Source organism: Marmota monax, unplaced genomic scaffold (assembly GCF_021218885.2).
Source record: "Marmota monax isolate L192 unplaced genomic scaffold, Marmota_monax_Labrador192_F-V1.1 WCK01_AAM20220418_F8-fsc00186, whole genome shotgun sequence".
NCBI classification, from domain to species: domain Eukaryota; kingdom Metazoa; phylum Chordata; class Mammalia; order Rodentia; family Sciuridae; genus Marmota; species Marmota monax.
The window spans coordinates 2,544,325-2,560,101 of NW_026694725.1; the positions used below are offsets into that span (position 1 = coordinate 2,544,325).

Sequence of the window (15,777 nt, forward strand, 5' to 3'; positions counted from 1 at the left end):
CCCTTCTGAAAATCCAATCCATGTCTATTTATTCCTTGATCTATTTGAATTGGTGCTGCTATACCTTGTTCTTGTTCTCCTAATCTTTTTTCTTTCCTAAAACCTTGTCTAGCCATAATAGTGGGCGCATTTGGATTGATGTTATTTGTTAATGTCAAACCTAATTGATCTAGGACATCTCGTCCCCATAAATTTATAGGAAGATGATCCAATACATATGGCTGTATAGTTCCTTCACATCCTTCAGGATCCTTCCAATCTAATACCATTGCACTTCTATGGGGATTAGTTGCCACTCCTAGGCCTCGAAGCATTTGAGTGGCTTGTTGTAATGGCCAATGTTTCAGCCATTCTTGTCGAGATATGATGCTAAGGTCTGCACCTGTGTCCAGTAGCCCATTAAATTCATGTCCTTGCATATTTAGTTTTAGCATTGGGCGAGAATCTAAATTTAAAGACCACATAGCCCAATCTACACCTGTGGAGCCTAATCCCCTGGAACCTCTTTCTATAGTACAACTGGAAAATTTATCATGTAGGCTGGGTATTATTAATAACTGTGCTATTCTATCTCCTGGTGAAGTTACTGATATACCCTTTGGAGAACTAGCTATAATTTTTATTTCACCTTCATAATCGGGATCAATTACCCCAGGACTTATCATAAGTCCTTTTAGAGTAGAAGAACTGCATCCTAATAATAAGCCTACTGTTCCTTGGGGAAGAGGTCCTTTTACTCCTGTGGGAATGATTTGAACTCCCATCTCTGGAGTTAGTACTGCTCTGGCAGAGGTGCAGATGTCCAACCCTGTGCTCCCTCTAGTTCGTCTGATGAGAGATCTGATGGATACTACCCTGATGGTGTTGCTGGGTTCCTCCATGTTGTTTCTGGGTTCCTCCAGTGCCCCGTATATTTGTGGTCATGGGCCCCGGAGCATTGGGCCCCCCTGTCCGTTTTTTGGCAATGGAGCTCGATGCCTTTCTCCATAATATCGTGGGTAAACACCTGGTCCTTGTCCATTTTTTGATAATGGAGTACCCTCTATGGTGGTTTGAGAATGGCATTCATTAGCCCAATGTCTCCCTCTATGGCATCGTGGGCAAATACCTGGTATTCTTCTCCTTTGATACCTAGCTTTGTTAAACCCTCCTCCTATGGGGCAATTCCTTTTAAAATGTCCTGTTTATTCACAATTGTAGCATATTTTCAGCCTGGCATGTAAAGCCTGTTGTACTGCAGCTGCCAAGACTTGCCCTTGTTCATTAATGTCTCTACATAATTTAATATATGTGTTTAAATCTCCATGTTTGCATGGTCTAATGACCTCTCTGCACCAACGATTTGCTTGCTCATAAGCCAGTTGTTTTATTAATGGCATTGCTTGTTCTGTATCCCCCAAAACTCTGGTAGCTATTTGAATAAGCCTATCTACAAATTCAGCGTAAGGTTCATTAGCTCCTTGTATTATCTTAGATAATTGACCTTGTAAATCTCCATGTCCTTGTAAAGTCTTCCATGCCCTAACTGCATCTGCAGCAATTTGTGAATATATAGCAGGATCATATTCAATTTGTTGCCATTGACCCTCATAAGGTCCTTTTCCTAACAACATATCTAGATTTTTTGAGGGTAACTGGCTGCTGCATTTCGCCTAGCTGTCTCCATGCAAAATTCCTCATTGGCAACCTTCCATAACAAATATTGCCCTCCATTTAGCACAGCTTTACACATGCTAGCCCAGTCTGCTGGCATCATGTCTAAGTTGGTAATGGATTCAACCATGCTTACAGTGAAGGGTGCTTGAGGACCATAGGTTGTTACAGCCTCCTTTAACTGCTTCACTGCTTTGAAATCTAAAGCACGGTTAATTCGCTGCCCTCCTGCCTGCTCAAGTACAGGGCATGCTAATCTTTGAGGTCCTGTCTCAGGATCCCACCTATCAACTATGGGGGTTGAGGGCCACTCAGCTGTCTCCATAGGTGGAGCTGTTGGTTGAATTATGCCCTCTGGTGATAGAACAGAGTTAATAGCAGCCTCCTGTTGTAGCTTCCCCCCTGATAGCTGTTTCTCCTCTAAGCTTTCTTCCTTTAAATTTTCTTCCTCTATCTGACTAGCTCGAGAGACCTTCTCTTTTGCTTGATCTAACATGTTTTCTACCATAGTCTGGACCTCAAACAATTTACTTAACACTCTTTCAGTTTGTCTTTTAGTAATTTCTAATCTACTATAAAGATAATGCAATCCAACAAGATAACACAAAACAAAACCAAAACAGAATGAAACAAATACGGAACAAAAAATCGTTGTATCAATTTTCCTATTTTCTTGACATGTGCATTTGTGGTCTATTTCTATCTCTTCCTCAGCGGCGAACAACTTCAAACCTTGAGTCAACCATTTTTCCCAGTTTGCCTGAGAAAGTTCTAGAGATATGCAGCTTGAAACAAAAACAAAACAAATCAAAACAAGCACACATTGTTTTTTGAAATGGTCACACATTCTCTCGCCTTCCCTCAGGGGCGATCAATTTCACTTACCTCCAAGCTTCAGGCGTACCCCATACGGGCTACCAAATGCCGCAGTCTGGCTGGGCACAAATCAGGAGCCACTGAAGCAGGAACAAACTTTATTTCTGAACTCCACCAGCACACTCCACACACGCTCCCTGGGAACTCTCCCGACCGCCATGCGGCTCCTCCAGGAACCAACAACCGGAAATCCCTCTTCCTGAAATCCCTCCTCCTGCACTTCCCCAACCAATGGGAACTCTCTGGGAATCCCCACGAGAACTCCAAAGTAGCTCGAGAACTCCAAAGTAGCTGGCCGAGGCAGACAGTAAAGGTCTAATATACAACCGAATCAATCCAGCATCATCTTAATGGCTTGCCTCTCAACCAATACTATTGGCAAAATGCCAGGGGCCATTCCAGCTTGGCTGTGGCTCTCAGCAGACCACCAGAGACCAACATTGATGTAAGCAGCAAAGAGGTGTTTATTTCGAGCTAGCTCGGTTCTCCACGCGCACACACAGCAACTGGTGACGCTGAGAGGCCCCGAGCCCAGGGTTTGCAGCAGTTTTATACATTCTTTGGAGAAGGCAGGGTCCTTCTCCACATACATCATAGCATCTCTTAGCAAATCATCACACACCACGGGAAAATCAAATGACAACTCTAAAACATGATTAGCATGTTCACTGGCGGGAACAAGTTGGTTAAGGGTGATTGGTCAGTACAAAAGGGGTATTCATTTGAACTGATTGGTTTAAGCCAAGAGGGGGGTGTTCATGCTGAATTACATGGTTTCCCAACACGTTATCAACCACCATAAACTACTGGGAGGGTCATCTGGCATCCCAGGTATTTCCCTGTCTCATGCTGATTGGTGGCTGCTAGGGGGTTGCTATGGATCCCCACCTAGCCTGACTGAGTCAGGGACACCTGGCAGGGTTTTAGAATCTCTTAGCAACTATGAGATGTTAATGCAGGTATAAGTGGAGCAGCTGCTGAAAAGGTCTCTAAAATGTTATGGTAGTAACAAATGATAGATAGGAGCTGTGTGGCAGTTTCAGGGGTAAATCCCATTGTGTATTCCTTTACCTGGAGACTTTTGCCAATTCTTAAATGAATCCACATTAAGTACGTCTCTCTGGTTGGACAGTTTGGGCATGGCTGGAGGAAGTAGGTCACAAGGGTTGTGCCCTTGGGGACTATATCTTGCCCTTGATCCATCCCTTCCTTGTTTTTTTCCTTTTTGCTTCTTGGCTGCCATGAGCTGTAAAGCTTTCCTCTGCAATGCCCTTCTTCCATGACGTTCTGCTTCATCTGTGCCCATAACAATGAAGCCAGTTGATATGGATTCAAATTTCTGTAGAAATGAACCAAAATTATTTTTTTCCTCCTTTAAGTTGTTTACACAGGTATTTTGGTCACTGTGATGAGAAGCTGACTAAGACATAAAATTGGTACCAAGAAATAGGGTTATTGCTGTGACTGTACATGAACATGTGTTTCCAAAGCCTTTGGAACTGGTTTGTGGGAGGAATTTGGAAACTTTTGGATCTGCAGGCTAGAGAGCCTTAGAATGTTGTTTGTGGGTGGAGCTTATTGAATGATTCTGGCGTGAGCTCAGAAGACCAGAATGCTAATAGGAATGCAGATAATAAAGATTGTGCTTACAAGGTTTGAGATGGAAATGAAAATTCTAGTGGGAATAGGACTAGGCTATTTGTGTTGCATTCTGGCAAAGAACTTGTCTACATTTTATCCATGTTCAGAGACTATGTGAAACTGAATTTAAAGGTGATGGATTAATTAATCTGGTGGGGAAAATTTCAGGGCAGCAAAGCATTTGGACAGTGGCATGGATATTTCTGGAAAATTTTAGTCATATTTAAAAGGAGAACTTGGAGCAAAAAGCAGATTGGAAAGATTTGGAAAATTTGCTGTTTGGTCAGAAAAGTGGGTGTAAAATTTGGGCCAAGGAAGTTGTGGTTGCTGAGGAGATTAGAGCCATTGAAACGAAAGGATTATTTTGCACCAAGACAATAAGAAAGAAGCCCAAGGTTATCTAGAAATCAGCGAGGGCATACCCATGGAATGCTTAAGGGCCTAGAAATGAAAGTTCATTTGAAGACTTTACTTTGACAAGAGAACACTGGGTCACCCTGCTTGCACAGGCCTGCATTGGAATATGTTTCTGTAGGAATATTTCATCCATGCTCAGCCACTCAGGCACTCAGAGACCACTGCAGCCATGCCCAGGGGGACCTGGACACTGCTTGGGTTGGCAGTGGATTATCATTCATATGGTGTTGGTTTTTCAGGCATGAAGAATGCAAGAGTTATGGGATCATGGAAGCTTCCACCAAGATTTCAAAGGAAACACTGTGAGGCCAGACAGTTTGTCCCAGGGTCAGAATCCCTGCCAGGCAGCCCCCAAAGAGGGTGATGCATGAAACTATGAAAGTGAAGCTGTAATGGAGATCCTAGGGTGTTAGCAATGCCAGGAATGAGGAATGTCTGCTCAAGAAAGCTGTAGAGAGCAAGCAGAGCCAGCCCAAGGGAGAGGCCTGTGGACTGCAACCAACAGGGCCAAAGGCGGCAGAGTTGGTTAAGCCCCTTGGGATCACATCTTGCCACCAGCTGCTTCAGATGCCAGATGTGGAGCTACAGGATTTATTGTTTGCCTTGCTGACTTTTATCTTGCTTTGGTTGCATCCCTTCCTTGACCCCATTTCTTTCTTTGGAATGGGAATGTTTACTCTGTGCCATTGTAAATTAAAGGTATTACCCTTTGATTTTTTTTTGTATGCTCTCGCTGATTTCTAGATAACCTCAGGCTTTCTTTTTAATTATATATGACAGTAGACTGTATATACATGGGGTATAACTTCACATTTTTATGATTCTACATGATGTGGAGTCACACTGGTAGTGTATTCATATATGAACATAGGAAAGTTATGTCTGATTCATTCTACTGCCTTTCTCATTCCCATCCCCACTTTCCCTTCAATTTCCCCTGTCTAATACAGTGAGCCTCCACTCCTCCTTCCCTGCCATCTATGTTCTTTATGTCAGTGTCTGCATATCAGAGAGAACATTTGGCCTTTTTTTTTGGGGGGGGGGTTGGCTTATTCCACTTAGCATGGTGGTCTTCAGTTCCATCCATTTACTGGAAGATGCCATAATTTCATTCTTCTTTATGGCTGAGTAATATTCCAAGTGTATATGTAACACATTTTTTTAATCCATTCATCTATCTGTTGAAGGGCTACTAGTTTGGTTCCATAGCTTAGCTATTGTGAATTGTGCTGCTGTAAACATTGATATGGCTGAGTCACTATAGTATGCTGATTTTAAGTCCTTTGGGTATATGCCAAAGAGTGGGATAGTTGGGTCAAGTGGTGGTTCCATTCCAAGTTTTCTGCGGAATCTCCACAGTGCTTTACATAATTGCACCAATTTGCAGTCTCACCAGCAATAATGTATGAATGAACCTTTTCACCAACACCCTCGCCAACATTCATTGTTACTTGTATTCTTGATAATTGCCATTCTGACTGGAGTTAGATGAAATCTCTGTGTAGTTTTAACTTGCATTTCTCTAATTGCTAGTGATGTTGAACATTTTTTTAATGTATTTATTGACTGATCATATTTCTTTTTCTGTGAAGTACCTGTTCAGTTCCTTTGCCCATTTATTGATTGAGTTATTTATTTATTTATTTTTTCTGTTAAGGTTTTTGAGTTCTTTATGTATTCTGGAGATTAATGTTCTGTCTGATTAATGTTCTGTTTGATTTTTTTACTGGGAGATCATAGATAAGAGCTTGTCTTGAGTCATAGAGGAGATTTTGGATTTGGATTTTTGAGGAATGCTAGAACTATTAAAACTTGGAAATGGACTGAATTTTGCTTTGTGAGATGAACATGAGTTTTTTGGGGCCAAGGGTAGAATATTTTGTTTGGATCTGGAATGTCCCTAATATTTCATGTGTTGAAAATTTGACCCACAATGTGACAGTTCCAGAGGTATGGCTTTTGGGAAGTGATTAGCTCATAAGAGTTTGAACCTCATCAGAGGATTAATCCACTGGTGGATTAATAATTTGAATGTACAACTGGGAGGAAACTGTAGGTGGTGCATTGTGGAGGAAGTAAGTCACTGGGGTTGTGACCTTGACTATCATACCTTGTCCCTGGCCTCTCTCCCTTTCTGCTTCTTAGCTACCATGAGCTGCAGAAGTTTTCCTCTGGAATGTGAGAGATATTGTCCCCTGAAGCTGTGAACAAGGGAGGGAATGAGAAATTACAGAGAAGCATGAGACACTGTCTTGGGAACTTTGGGGAGAAATGCAGATGGTGTCATGTCTGTGGAAGCTATTGTGTCAGTAGTAATTGTCATGTCAGTGGAAGCTACTGTGTCTCACTACCTCCACAACTGACCTCTGCAACTTTCTGAGAATATTGGCATTGACTTTATCTTTGTCTTCCAGATCTCACCCAAATTCCTTTTAGTGGCAAAATCTAACCTGGAAAATAATTCTGGGATACTGAGACACATAATTCTGTAGAGAGGTGGTATTGATACCAAGGAGACAGAAACTAGTACAGTAGAGGGAGTTATAAGTTCATATGACAGGAACAATTATGAGCAGAACTGGTTTTAGAGACTTTAGACAATCAGTGGCCATCATTTCTCTTTCTTGCTCTTTGCTGGATAGGATTAAGTTTCTATGATTGGATCCCATCAAAAACACAAGGGGCTGGGGCTGTAGCTCAGTGGCAGAGTGCTTGCCTAGCATGTGTGAGGCACTGGGTTTGATCCTCAGCACCACATAAAAATAAAGACATGTGGTCCATATGTCCAACTACAACTACCAAAAAAAAAGAAGCACAGTTAGTAAGGAGATTGTTAGAAGATGAGGTAGAGTGATTTTGATAAGTCAAAAACCAAAACAGCAAAAATTCTTCCCAAACTCCCTTAATCCCCCATAACTTATCTCAGAATTTCTATTTGGCATAAAATAGATTTTAAATTAGATTAAAAATGGTTGCTTGAAAACCAATTTCTTGTATATATAACTGTCTAAAGAAACTTAAATATGATGTGTAAGTATAATGCTCTAATAAAAATGATTGTATTATATTCAAATCTAGAGAAGTAACAATTATTTGGCAACTCCTTTACTGAAGATTGAAACAAACTTCATGTTTCTCAAGCATAGAAGTTAGCAGTACAAATTCTGGAAGACAAACTGCTTGGTTTCTTTCTAGATATGTATCCTGGGGAAAAATTATTGGTTATCTGGCATATGATAGGAAAATAATGTTCTTTTATTTTGGCATATAGAATTTTATATTTGGAGAGGAAAAAATGTTTTAAAAGATGTATATTATTCAAATAATTAAAAGAATTTTTGCATAGATTGTATCTCCCCCACTTTTTTTTGGTAGTATTTGGGATGAACCTAGGGGTGCTCTACAATTGAGGTACACTACTAGCCCTTTTAAAATTTTTTTGAGACAGGGTCTTTCTAAGTTGTGAGGCTGGCCTTGAACTTGAATGTATAATTTAGCTTGTGGTATTAGTGAAAGAAATGATACCTTTCTAAAGAAGGGGTTTATCATAATATACTGCTTCTTAGGAGTTTGCACTTGTAAACTTGCATTCTCTTCTGTTGTGTTATCTCTTAAAAAACTGTTTCTTCTTTAAAGATGATGATTTTAAAAGATCATTGCAGGAATGGAAACCTAACTAATACACATCATTGGAAATACAATTTATGGTCAGGTGCAGTGGCACATGCCTGTAATCCTGCAACCAGGAGGCTGAGGCAGGAGTATCTCAAGTTCAAGGTCAGCCTCAACAACTTAGTAAGAACCTATCTCAAAATAAAAAAAAAATTAAAGGGGCTTGCAGTGTATCTCAGTTGTAGAGCACTTCTGGGTTCATCCCTAGTATTGAAAAGAAAAAAAAGGGAGGGGGGTATAATCTATGCAAAATTTTTAAATTAATTGAATAATACTCATCTCTTGAAAGATGTTTGTCTAAGTTTGTCCATGTGCACAGTTGAAATCAATTACGAGGTATGGCCTAACAGATGTATTTAGGGTAACTTTAAAAAAATAGTTTTTATAAATATTAAACAACTTCTTGCACAACAAAGTTATTATACATATAAGGCAAACTCAGAGCTTTTATACTTGCATTTATTTTTCATTTAATTTTTAAAACACTACTGTAATTGAATATTAAAACAAAACAATAAGAAGTGTAAGCATATTTTGATTGTAGTTCTTCACTCATTCACTACTGCATATAAAATGCCTGCAGTGGGTGTTATTTACTGGCCCTATTAAGAGGTCTTACACTGAACACCACCTCTGCCATGTTGTTCATCATACTCATATGCTTCTCCATTATAATGGCACTATCTTTCCTGATTGGGATAAAAGTCTACCAGTTCTACAGGATCCATTTCATCAGTCTCTTCTACTTCCTTCCTCTCAATTAGGAGTTTTTCTAGCAGAGTTTGTCAGGAAAGAGAAAGCCATTTTCAGAAAAGTTTACCTTAAACTTGATGATTAAGCAACGCTTTTCATATGGTCTATGATAAATTGGCATAACTTTATTTAGCACACACTTTATATCTCCATACTTAACCATCTGATCTGGATGAGAGGTGATGACTATGGTTCAATTATGAAGAGTGGATATTGGCTTCTGGAAGCCACCTGGTGCTTCAACCAGCTGTAGTCCATACACATGAAAAGGTCTTCTCCTTGTCCATTAAAAATAGCAGGATCGGGGCTGGGATTGTAGCTCAGTGGTAAAGTGTTTGCTTACCATGTGTGAGGCACTGGGTTCGATCCTCAGTGCCATATAAATTAAATAAATAAAATAAAGGTATAGTGCCCAACTACAACTAAAAATTAAAAAAAAATCTATTAAAAAATCCCCCAAACCAGAATGGTCCTTCAGATCTTACACAATGATAATATCTCCTGCTTCCAGTCTTGGCTCTTGGTCTCCTTCACTATGGAATGTTATCTTCTATCCATCTTTCATACTTTTGTCAATATGAACCTTCTAGAATCTTCTCTCCAACTATCTTCTGTTGCGGCTTTGACCTCTATCTTTAGGACTGATCTGTTCCCCATGGCCCTGGGGCTCCATGCACACAGAGTGGATTTGCTGAACCATTCCAGGTCCTAAGTGATGAATTCTTATTTGCATTCCAGTACCTCAGTAGTTGGGACAGCACTCTATTGCTCCTTTCTTGTCACCTTGGCCTTCACACTTGTCACAAATCACATTCTTTTGCATAGCCAGTTCTTTTGTTGCACCATTATTAAATCTTCTAATGTTACTGAGAGCTGATACACAACAAAATTACCTCTCCTTTCTCTCTGCATCCTTCCTCCTCCTCCTCCAAAAGCCATATCAAAGATGTCCATGGGGGAGCCAAAAACCACCATCTGCTCCACTCTCCTTAATTGCCTGTTCTCCTCCTTTGTCATATAATTCCCTTTTCTTGGCATCAGAGAGAACTTCATAAGCTTGAAAAATCCTTTAAAAATTTTCTCCTTCATTTGGATTCTTATCAGTATGGTACTTCAAGGCCAGTTTCCTATAAGCCTTTTTCAATTCTTCCTAGGTGCCATTGGGTTTGACCCCCCAAAACATCATAGTATGTGTTTTCATTCACCATTTTCTACAGCTGGGGAGCGGGCTGGGACTGGTGTGGGGGAGTGGGATTTTGTGCAGCTTGGGCAGCTGCCCCTTCTCTGCTCTCACCAAATGTTTTGAAAATTTCCAGAAATGTTTTCTCTGGCTCATAATTTTGGAGGTTTTAGTTCACGGTTGGTTAGGCTATTGATTTTGGTTTGTGGCAAGGCAGTATAACATGGTGGGAATACGTGACAGAGGAAGTTGCTTACATTGTGGTAGCCAGGAAGTGCAGGGGCCAGGGTGCCAGTACCCCCTCTAGGGCATGCTCCGGACAACCTAACTTCCTTCCATTAAGCCCTGTCTCTTAAAGGTTCCACCACTGCCCAATAGTATCACTAGCTGGGCCACTGGGGACACTTATCCAAATCAAAGCATGGTGAATTCATACTTAAGATTGTCAGTTCTGGGCTGGGGTTGTGGCTCAGTGGTAGAGCACTTGCCTCTCATATATGGGGCACTGGGTTGATCCTCAGCACCACATAAAGAAATAAAATAAAGGTATTGTGTCTACCTACAACTAAAAATTAAAAAAAAATTGTCAGTTCTCATAATACATCAAACATATTTATCCTTTTACAGTTATATATTTCAGTTATCAGCTGGTAATTTTCCAGTAATTTTATTTCTTTTCTCATATAGATATGCCTAATTTTAATATAATCAAATATATCCATCTATTACTTTGTGATTTCAATTTTGTCAGAACATTTGGAAACCCATTCCCTGCTTTAATAGTTATAAAATATTTATCCATATTTTCTTTAAAAACTGATGACTAATTTTCACTTTTAAACTTTGATTCATTTAGAATTAATTTTGGTTTGGTCAGCTTTGGTGAGGGTGGAATCTATTTTTCTAAATAGACTATTAGTTGCTAATAGTCATTTCTTTTAGAAACTTTGCTGTCATACTTGCCTCAAAGTTTGCATGCCTATACAGTCACAGTCCTTTACCAGAAAGCACTCTAGCATATGCACAGATAATCATGAGTATGCTCAGAAACCAGGAGATTGTGCTGTGTGAAAAATTTTACTATTTTTCATTGTTACCTTTCATTCTTTTCAAAATATGTTTCTTGGGTGACCAAATATATATGAAAGGATATGTATATGCATATATATACACACATACATATATACACATATATAGACATATGTATATATATGTATCCTTTAATATATATATGTGTATGTGTATATATATATATATATATATATATATATATATATATATATACACATATATCCTTTAATTTCAAAACTTCCAGCAATCATACTTTTACCTGTCGCACATCCCACCCACACTTCACTTTTTTCTTCTTATTTTCAAGGTGCTGGAGATTGAACCCTGGGCCTTGCGCATGCTAGACAAGCACTATACCAATAGTTGCCACAGCTCACAACTTCTACCACTGTTGCTTCTCACTTTTTAATCTTCTTTCCCAAGCATCTGTATCTAATTTTTTTTTTGTAGTGCTGAGGATTGAACTCAGGGCCTTGTTCATGTGAGGCAAGCAGTCTACCAACTGAGCTATATCCCCAGCCCACATCTGTATCTTTTTTTTATACTTTTATTTTTTAATTTATTTTTATGTGGTGCTGAGGATCAAACCCAGGGTCTCACATGTGTGGGGTAAGCACTGTACTGCTGAGCCACAACCCCAGACCGACTGTATCTTTTAAGATTGTTTTTATCTTGTTTAAAGTAGGAGAAATGGGAAAGGATGGAGGGGGTAGTTATTAGAAAAAAGGAGCAGAGGGTGATGGAATGTGTTAAAAATGTATTTGACAAGTATTTTTAACTAAATATTTATGTCTTTCATCCATATGAGACTTTTAAAAGAAATTTTATTGATACATTATCATTATACATAATAGTGGTATTTTTTATGCCATATTAATACATGCACATAATTTGATCAATCTCATTCCCCAGTACCTTTCCTTTTCCGTCCCTCCTCCCTCCTCTCTCCTCAATCAGCTTCTTCTACTCTATTGGTCTCCCTTCTATTATAATTGTTATTATTTTGATTAATGCAGTATAATTATATAGACAAGCAGGATTCATTTTTTGTGGTGTATTGAGGCTTTTGCAAAGTGGATTTTACAAATTATGAATTATTTATTTACATTCTGCTTTATCTCTCTCTCTCTGTCTCTCTTTCTCTCTCTCTCTGTCTCTCTCTCTCTCTGTCTCTCTCTCTTGCAGTGCACAGGTTTAATGTGAAAACTCAAATACTAGAGGGGAACACAGAGAGCATAATGATTGGATTAAAGCCAATCACTATCATTCCTTAGCAATTGCTAAGATTCCTGTATCTCAGAAGAAAAACTCCTAGGGTTAAACTATCATCAAACTCAGTGGTCTAGTATATTCCCAGTGAGAACTCACTCTCTCCAGGTTCATAGATAAATCCCAGGGTTTCAACAGAGATAGCTAGGACCACTAGCACCCTTTCTCCTCAAACACTTCGGGCTTTCTCAATATCCAGACTCATCTGTGTGCAACTTTTCCCCCCACTTACTTTACCTAAGAAGTTCATGGAATTTTTTTTTGCCATGAAAAATTATCTAAGAATGGAATGTAAAACCATAAAAATGGACTAGCTATAATATTTATATTTATTACCTTGAGTCATCAGTCTGTCTATAGTTGGATATGCATTCATAGATCCAGGTCTCTTCAGCTTTCCTTGTCCTCAGTCACTTGAAGACTGGCTTCTGGGAAAGAAAGCTGATCTAAAGTTGAGCTCCAGAAGCCTCAGGATGGCTTTCAAACCTTGTCTTACTGATAGGTCTCTTCCCTCTTATATACTGATTTCTTTTTACCTCTGAATTTTTTTTCATATCTTTGCATACAAGTTTGAAAGCCCATCAATTGTGCAGTTTCCTTGAATCCTGCAGGTTTAGGTCCCTAGAAAAGGAATTCTCTTTTCTGACCAACCCCTAATTTTATGTTCCTAGGAGTCAGCCATTCCAAATGATTTCTCTTTAGATGCTTGCCCATGGAGGTCCCATTCTGAAACCAACTTTTGAATCTGTTCCTGAGATACTGTCCATGGGAAAAGAAAAATTTCATACCATTGCCTTTTACATGTTGCTTCCAAATTCCAAGACAGACATTTACTTGTTTGTTTTCTCTCCCTTAGGATTTGTGCGTCTGGTTGGAGGATATGGACCTTGCTCTGGGCGAGTGGAAGTGAATTCTGGAGGAGGATGGACTCCAGTATCTGAAGGGAATTTCACATCACCCACAGCCCAGGTCATCTGTGCAGAGCTGGGGTGTGGCAAGGCCGCATCTGTCCTGGGGAACCAGCCCCTTAGAGAGGATAGTGAACAGGTCTGGGCTGAAGAGTTCCAGTGTAAGGGACAGGAACCTGCGCTCTGGTTCTGCCCCAGAGAACCCTGTCCTGGAGGCAACTGCCCTCACAGAGGAGCTGTGCATATTGTCTGCTCAGGTGAGATAGCAGGACTTTAACCTCTCTGCACATTCTGTTCAGGTAAAAAAAATGTCTGAGGTTTGCTGAAATCCTGTCTTCTCCTGTCAGAATACACAGAAGTCCAACTCATGAAAAATTGCAGCTCTCAGTGTGAGGGTCAAGTGGAGATGAAGGCCTCTGGAGGCTGGAGAACATTCTGTGCCTCCCACTGGAATATGGCCAATGCCAATGTTGTCTGTCATCAGCTGGGCTGTGGAGTCGCCATCTCCACCCCAAAAGGAGAGTACTTTGTGGAAGGAGGAGATGAGATCTGGAGAGACCAATTCCACTGCTCAGGGTCTGAGTCCTTCCTGTGGAATTGCCCTGTGACTGCCCTGGGTGTTTCTGCCTGTGCCCATGGAAACACAGCCTCTGTGGTCTGCTCAGGTAAGAGAGATCAGGGTTGATTGGTATTCAGTTTGCTCGTTGAGTGACATGTTTCTAAGAGCAGAGAGCATGGAGAGCAGACTTCAAAAGGGAGACATTCTGTGGTGAAATGTGGTTCTTCTACTGATCGCACGTATTTCAGTTCAAGTTAGGGAGTGTAAAGAGTGATGATATCTTTAAAAACATTACTACTTAAGTACAATTCATAGAGAAAAGTATAGAATCAATAATTGTATGACTTAATGAATCAAAATAGAATGTACCCAGTCATGTAACTCCAATCTCAATTAACAAAGAACATTAACTAGCTACAGAAGCTACCTTCACACCCACCAATTACTATACCCCCGGCAGGAAACCACTCTCCTGACTTGCAATGCCATAGAATATTTTAAACATTTTGTAAAATCATGCAATATATCTATCTATCTATCTATCTATCTATCTATCTATCATCTATCTATCTATCTATCTATCTATCTTTTTTAATGTCTAACTTCTTTGAATCATTATTATGTTTGTGATTCATCTATAGTTGTGTTGATAGAAGTGCTTCTTCATTCACTGTTATTGCTGTGTAGTGTTCCATTGAATGACCACATGGCTGCATGTTGATCCATTCAACTAATGATGGAGATTTATGTCTTTTTTCCCAATTCTTAACTATTAAAAATAGTGATGTTACAAATAATCATGACTCAATGACTCTTGGTGCAAGTATATATGTATTTATTGTACATGTTAGACACTTGGCTTTTTGTTTTCACTCTGTTAATGGTGTTTGTGGGTGAGCCAAGTTATTTTAACATCTCATCAACTCTTTCTTGTAACCATAGTACTTCTTATGTCCTTTAAAAGAAAATTGTCTGTCCCAAGATTCCGAGTAATTTCTTGTACAGTTATTTTTATTTATCATATAATTATATAATCCTTCTAAAATTGATTTTTTTTTGATATCAGGAGTTGAAACTAGGGGCACTTACCACTGAGCCACATCCCCAGCTTTTTTTTTCTATATTTTTCAAATTTAGAGATGGGGTCTCACTGAGTTGCTTAGGTCCTTGTTAAGTTGCTGAGGCTGGCTTTGAATTCATGATCCTTCTGCCTCAGTCTCCAAACTGCTGGGATTACAGGCGTTTGCCACCATGCCTGGCTAAAGTTGAATTTTTAGCAAGCTAGAAATACAATTTCATATACTCAGGACTCTTTCCTGAAAAGACTGGTTCTGCATTGCATTGCCACCTCTGTCACATACAGAGTACAGACACGTCTGAGTCTTTCCAGATGCCATTCTGTATCATTGTATCAGTGTTTATCTTGCACCAAGACCACACTACCTTTGTAGTAAATCTTGACATAGTGAATTTGAATTAAAATAACAGCTCCAACTTTGCTGTTTTTCTCCCCATTCTTGGACTTTTCCAAATAGAGTATATTTTGAATTAAGTTGTCATTTTCCACCAAAAAAAGCATGATGATAGTTTGAGGTTTGGTTTTAATCTAAAGATAAAATTCGAGAGTAATTTGCTTTGACAATATGGAGTTTTTCAATTCATCTATGTGTTGTTTGTGTCCATTTATTTATATCCTTAGTTTTTTGGAGATCTTTTACATCATTGATTAGATTTTCTTTTTTTGTTTCTGTGAGCACTCCAGTTTTTCAGTTTTGTTT

General features: G+C 39.4%; 1 protein-coding gene and 1 pseudogene across 1 annotated transcript in view; one reads left to right on the forward strand and one right to left on the reverse strand.

The window, feature by feature from the left end:
- The window catches only part of LOC124079022 (antigen WC1.1-like), a 73,959-nt gene that overhangs the window by 29,576 nt on the left and 28,606 nt on the right, over positions 1 to 15,777 (forward strand). Inside the window, 2 exon segments of the mRNA XM_058572553.1 lie at positions 13,389 to 13,697; positions 13,788 to 14,105. Coding sequence (XP_058428536.1) covers positions 13,389 to 13,697; positions 13,788 to 14,105 — 627 coding nt within the window.
- Positions 8,865 to 10,220, reverse strand: LOC124079024 (dnaJ homolog subfamily A member 1-like; annotated as a pseudogene).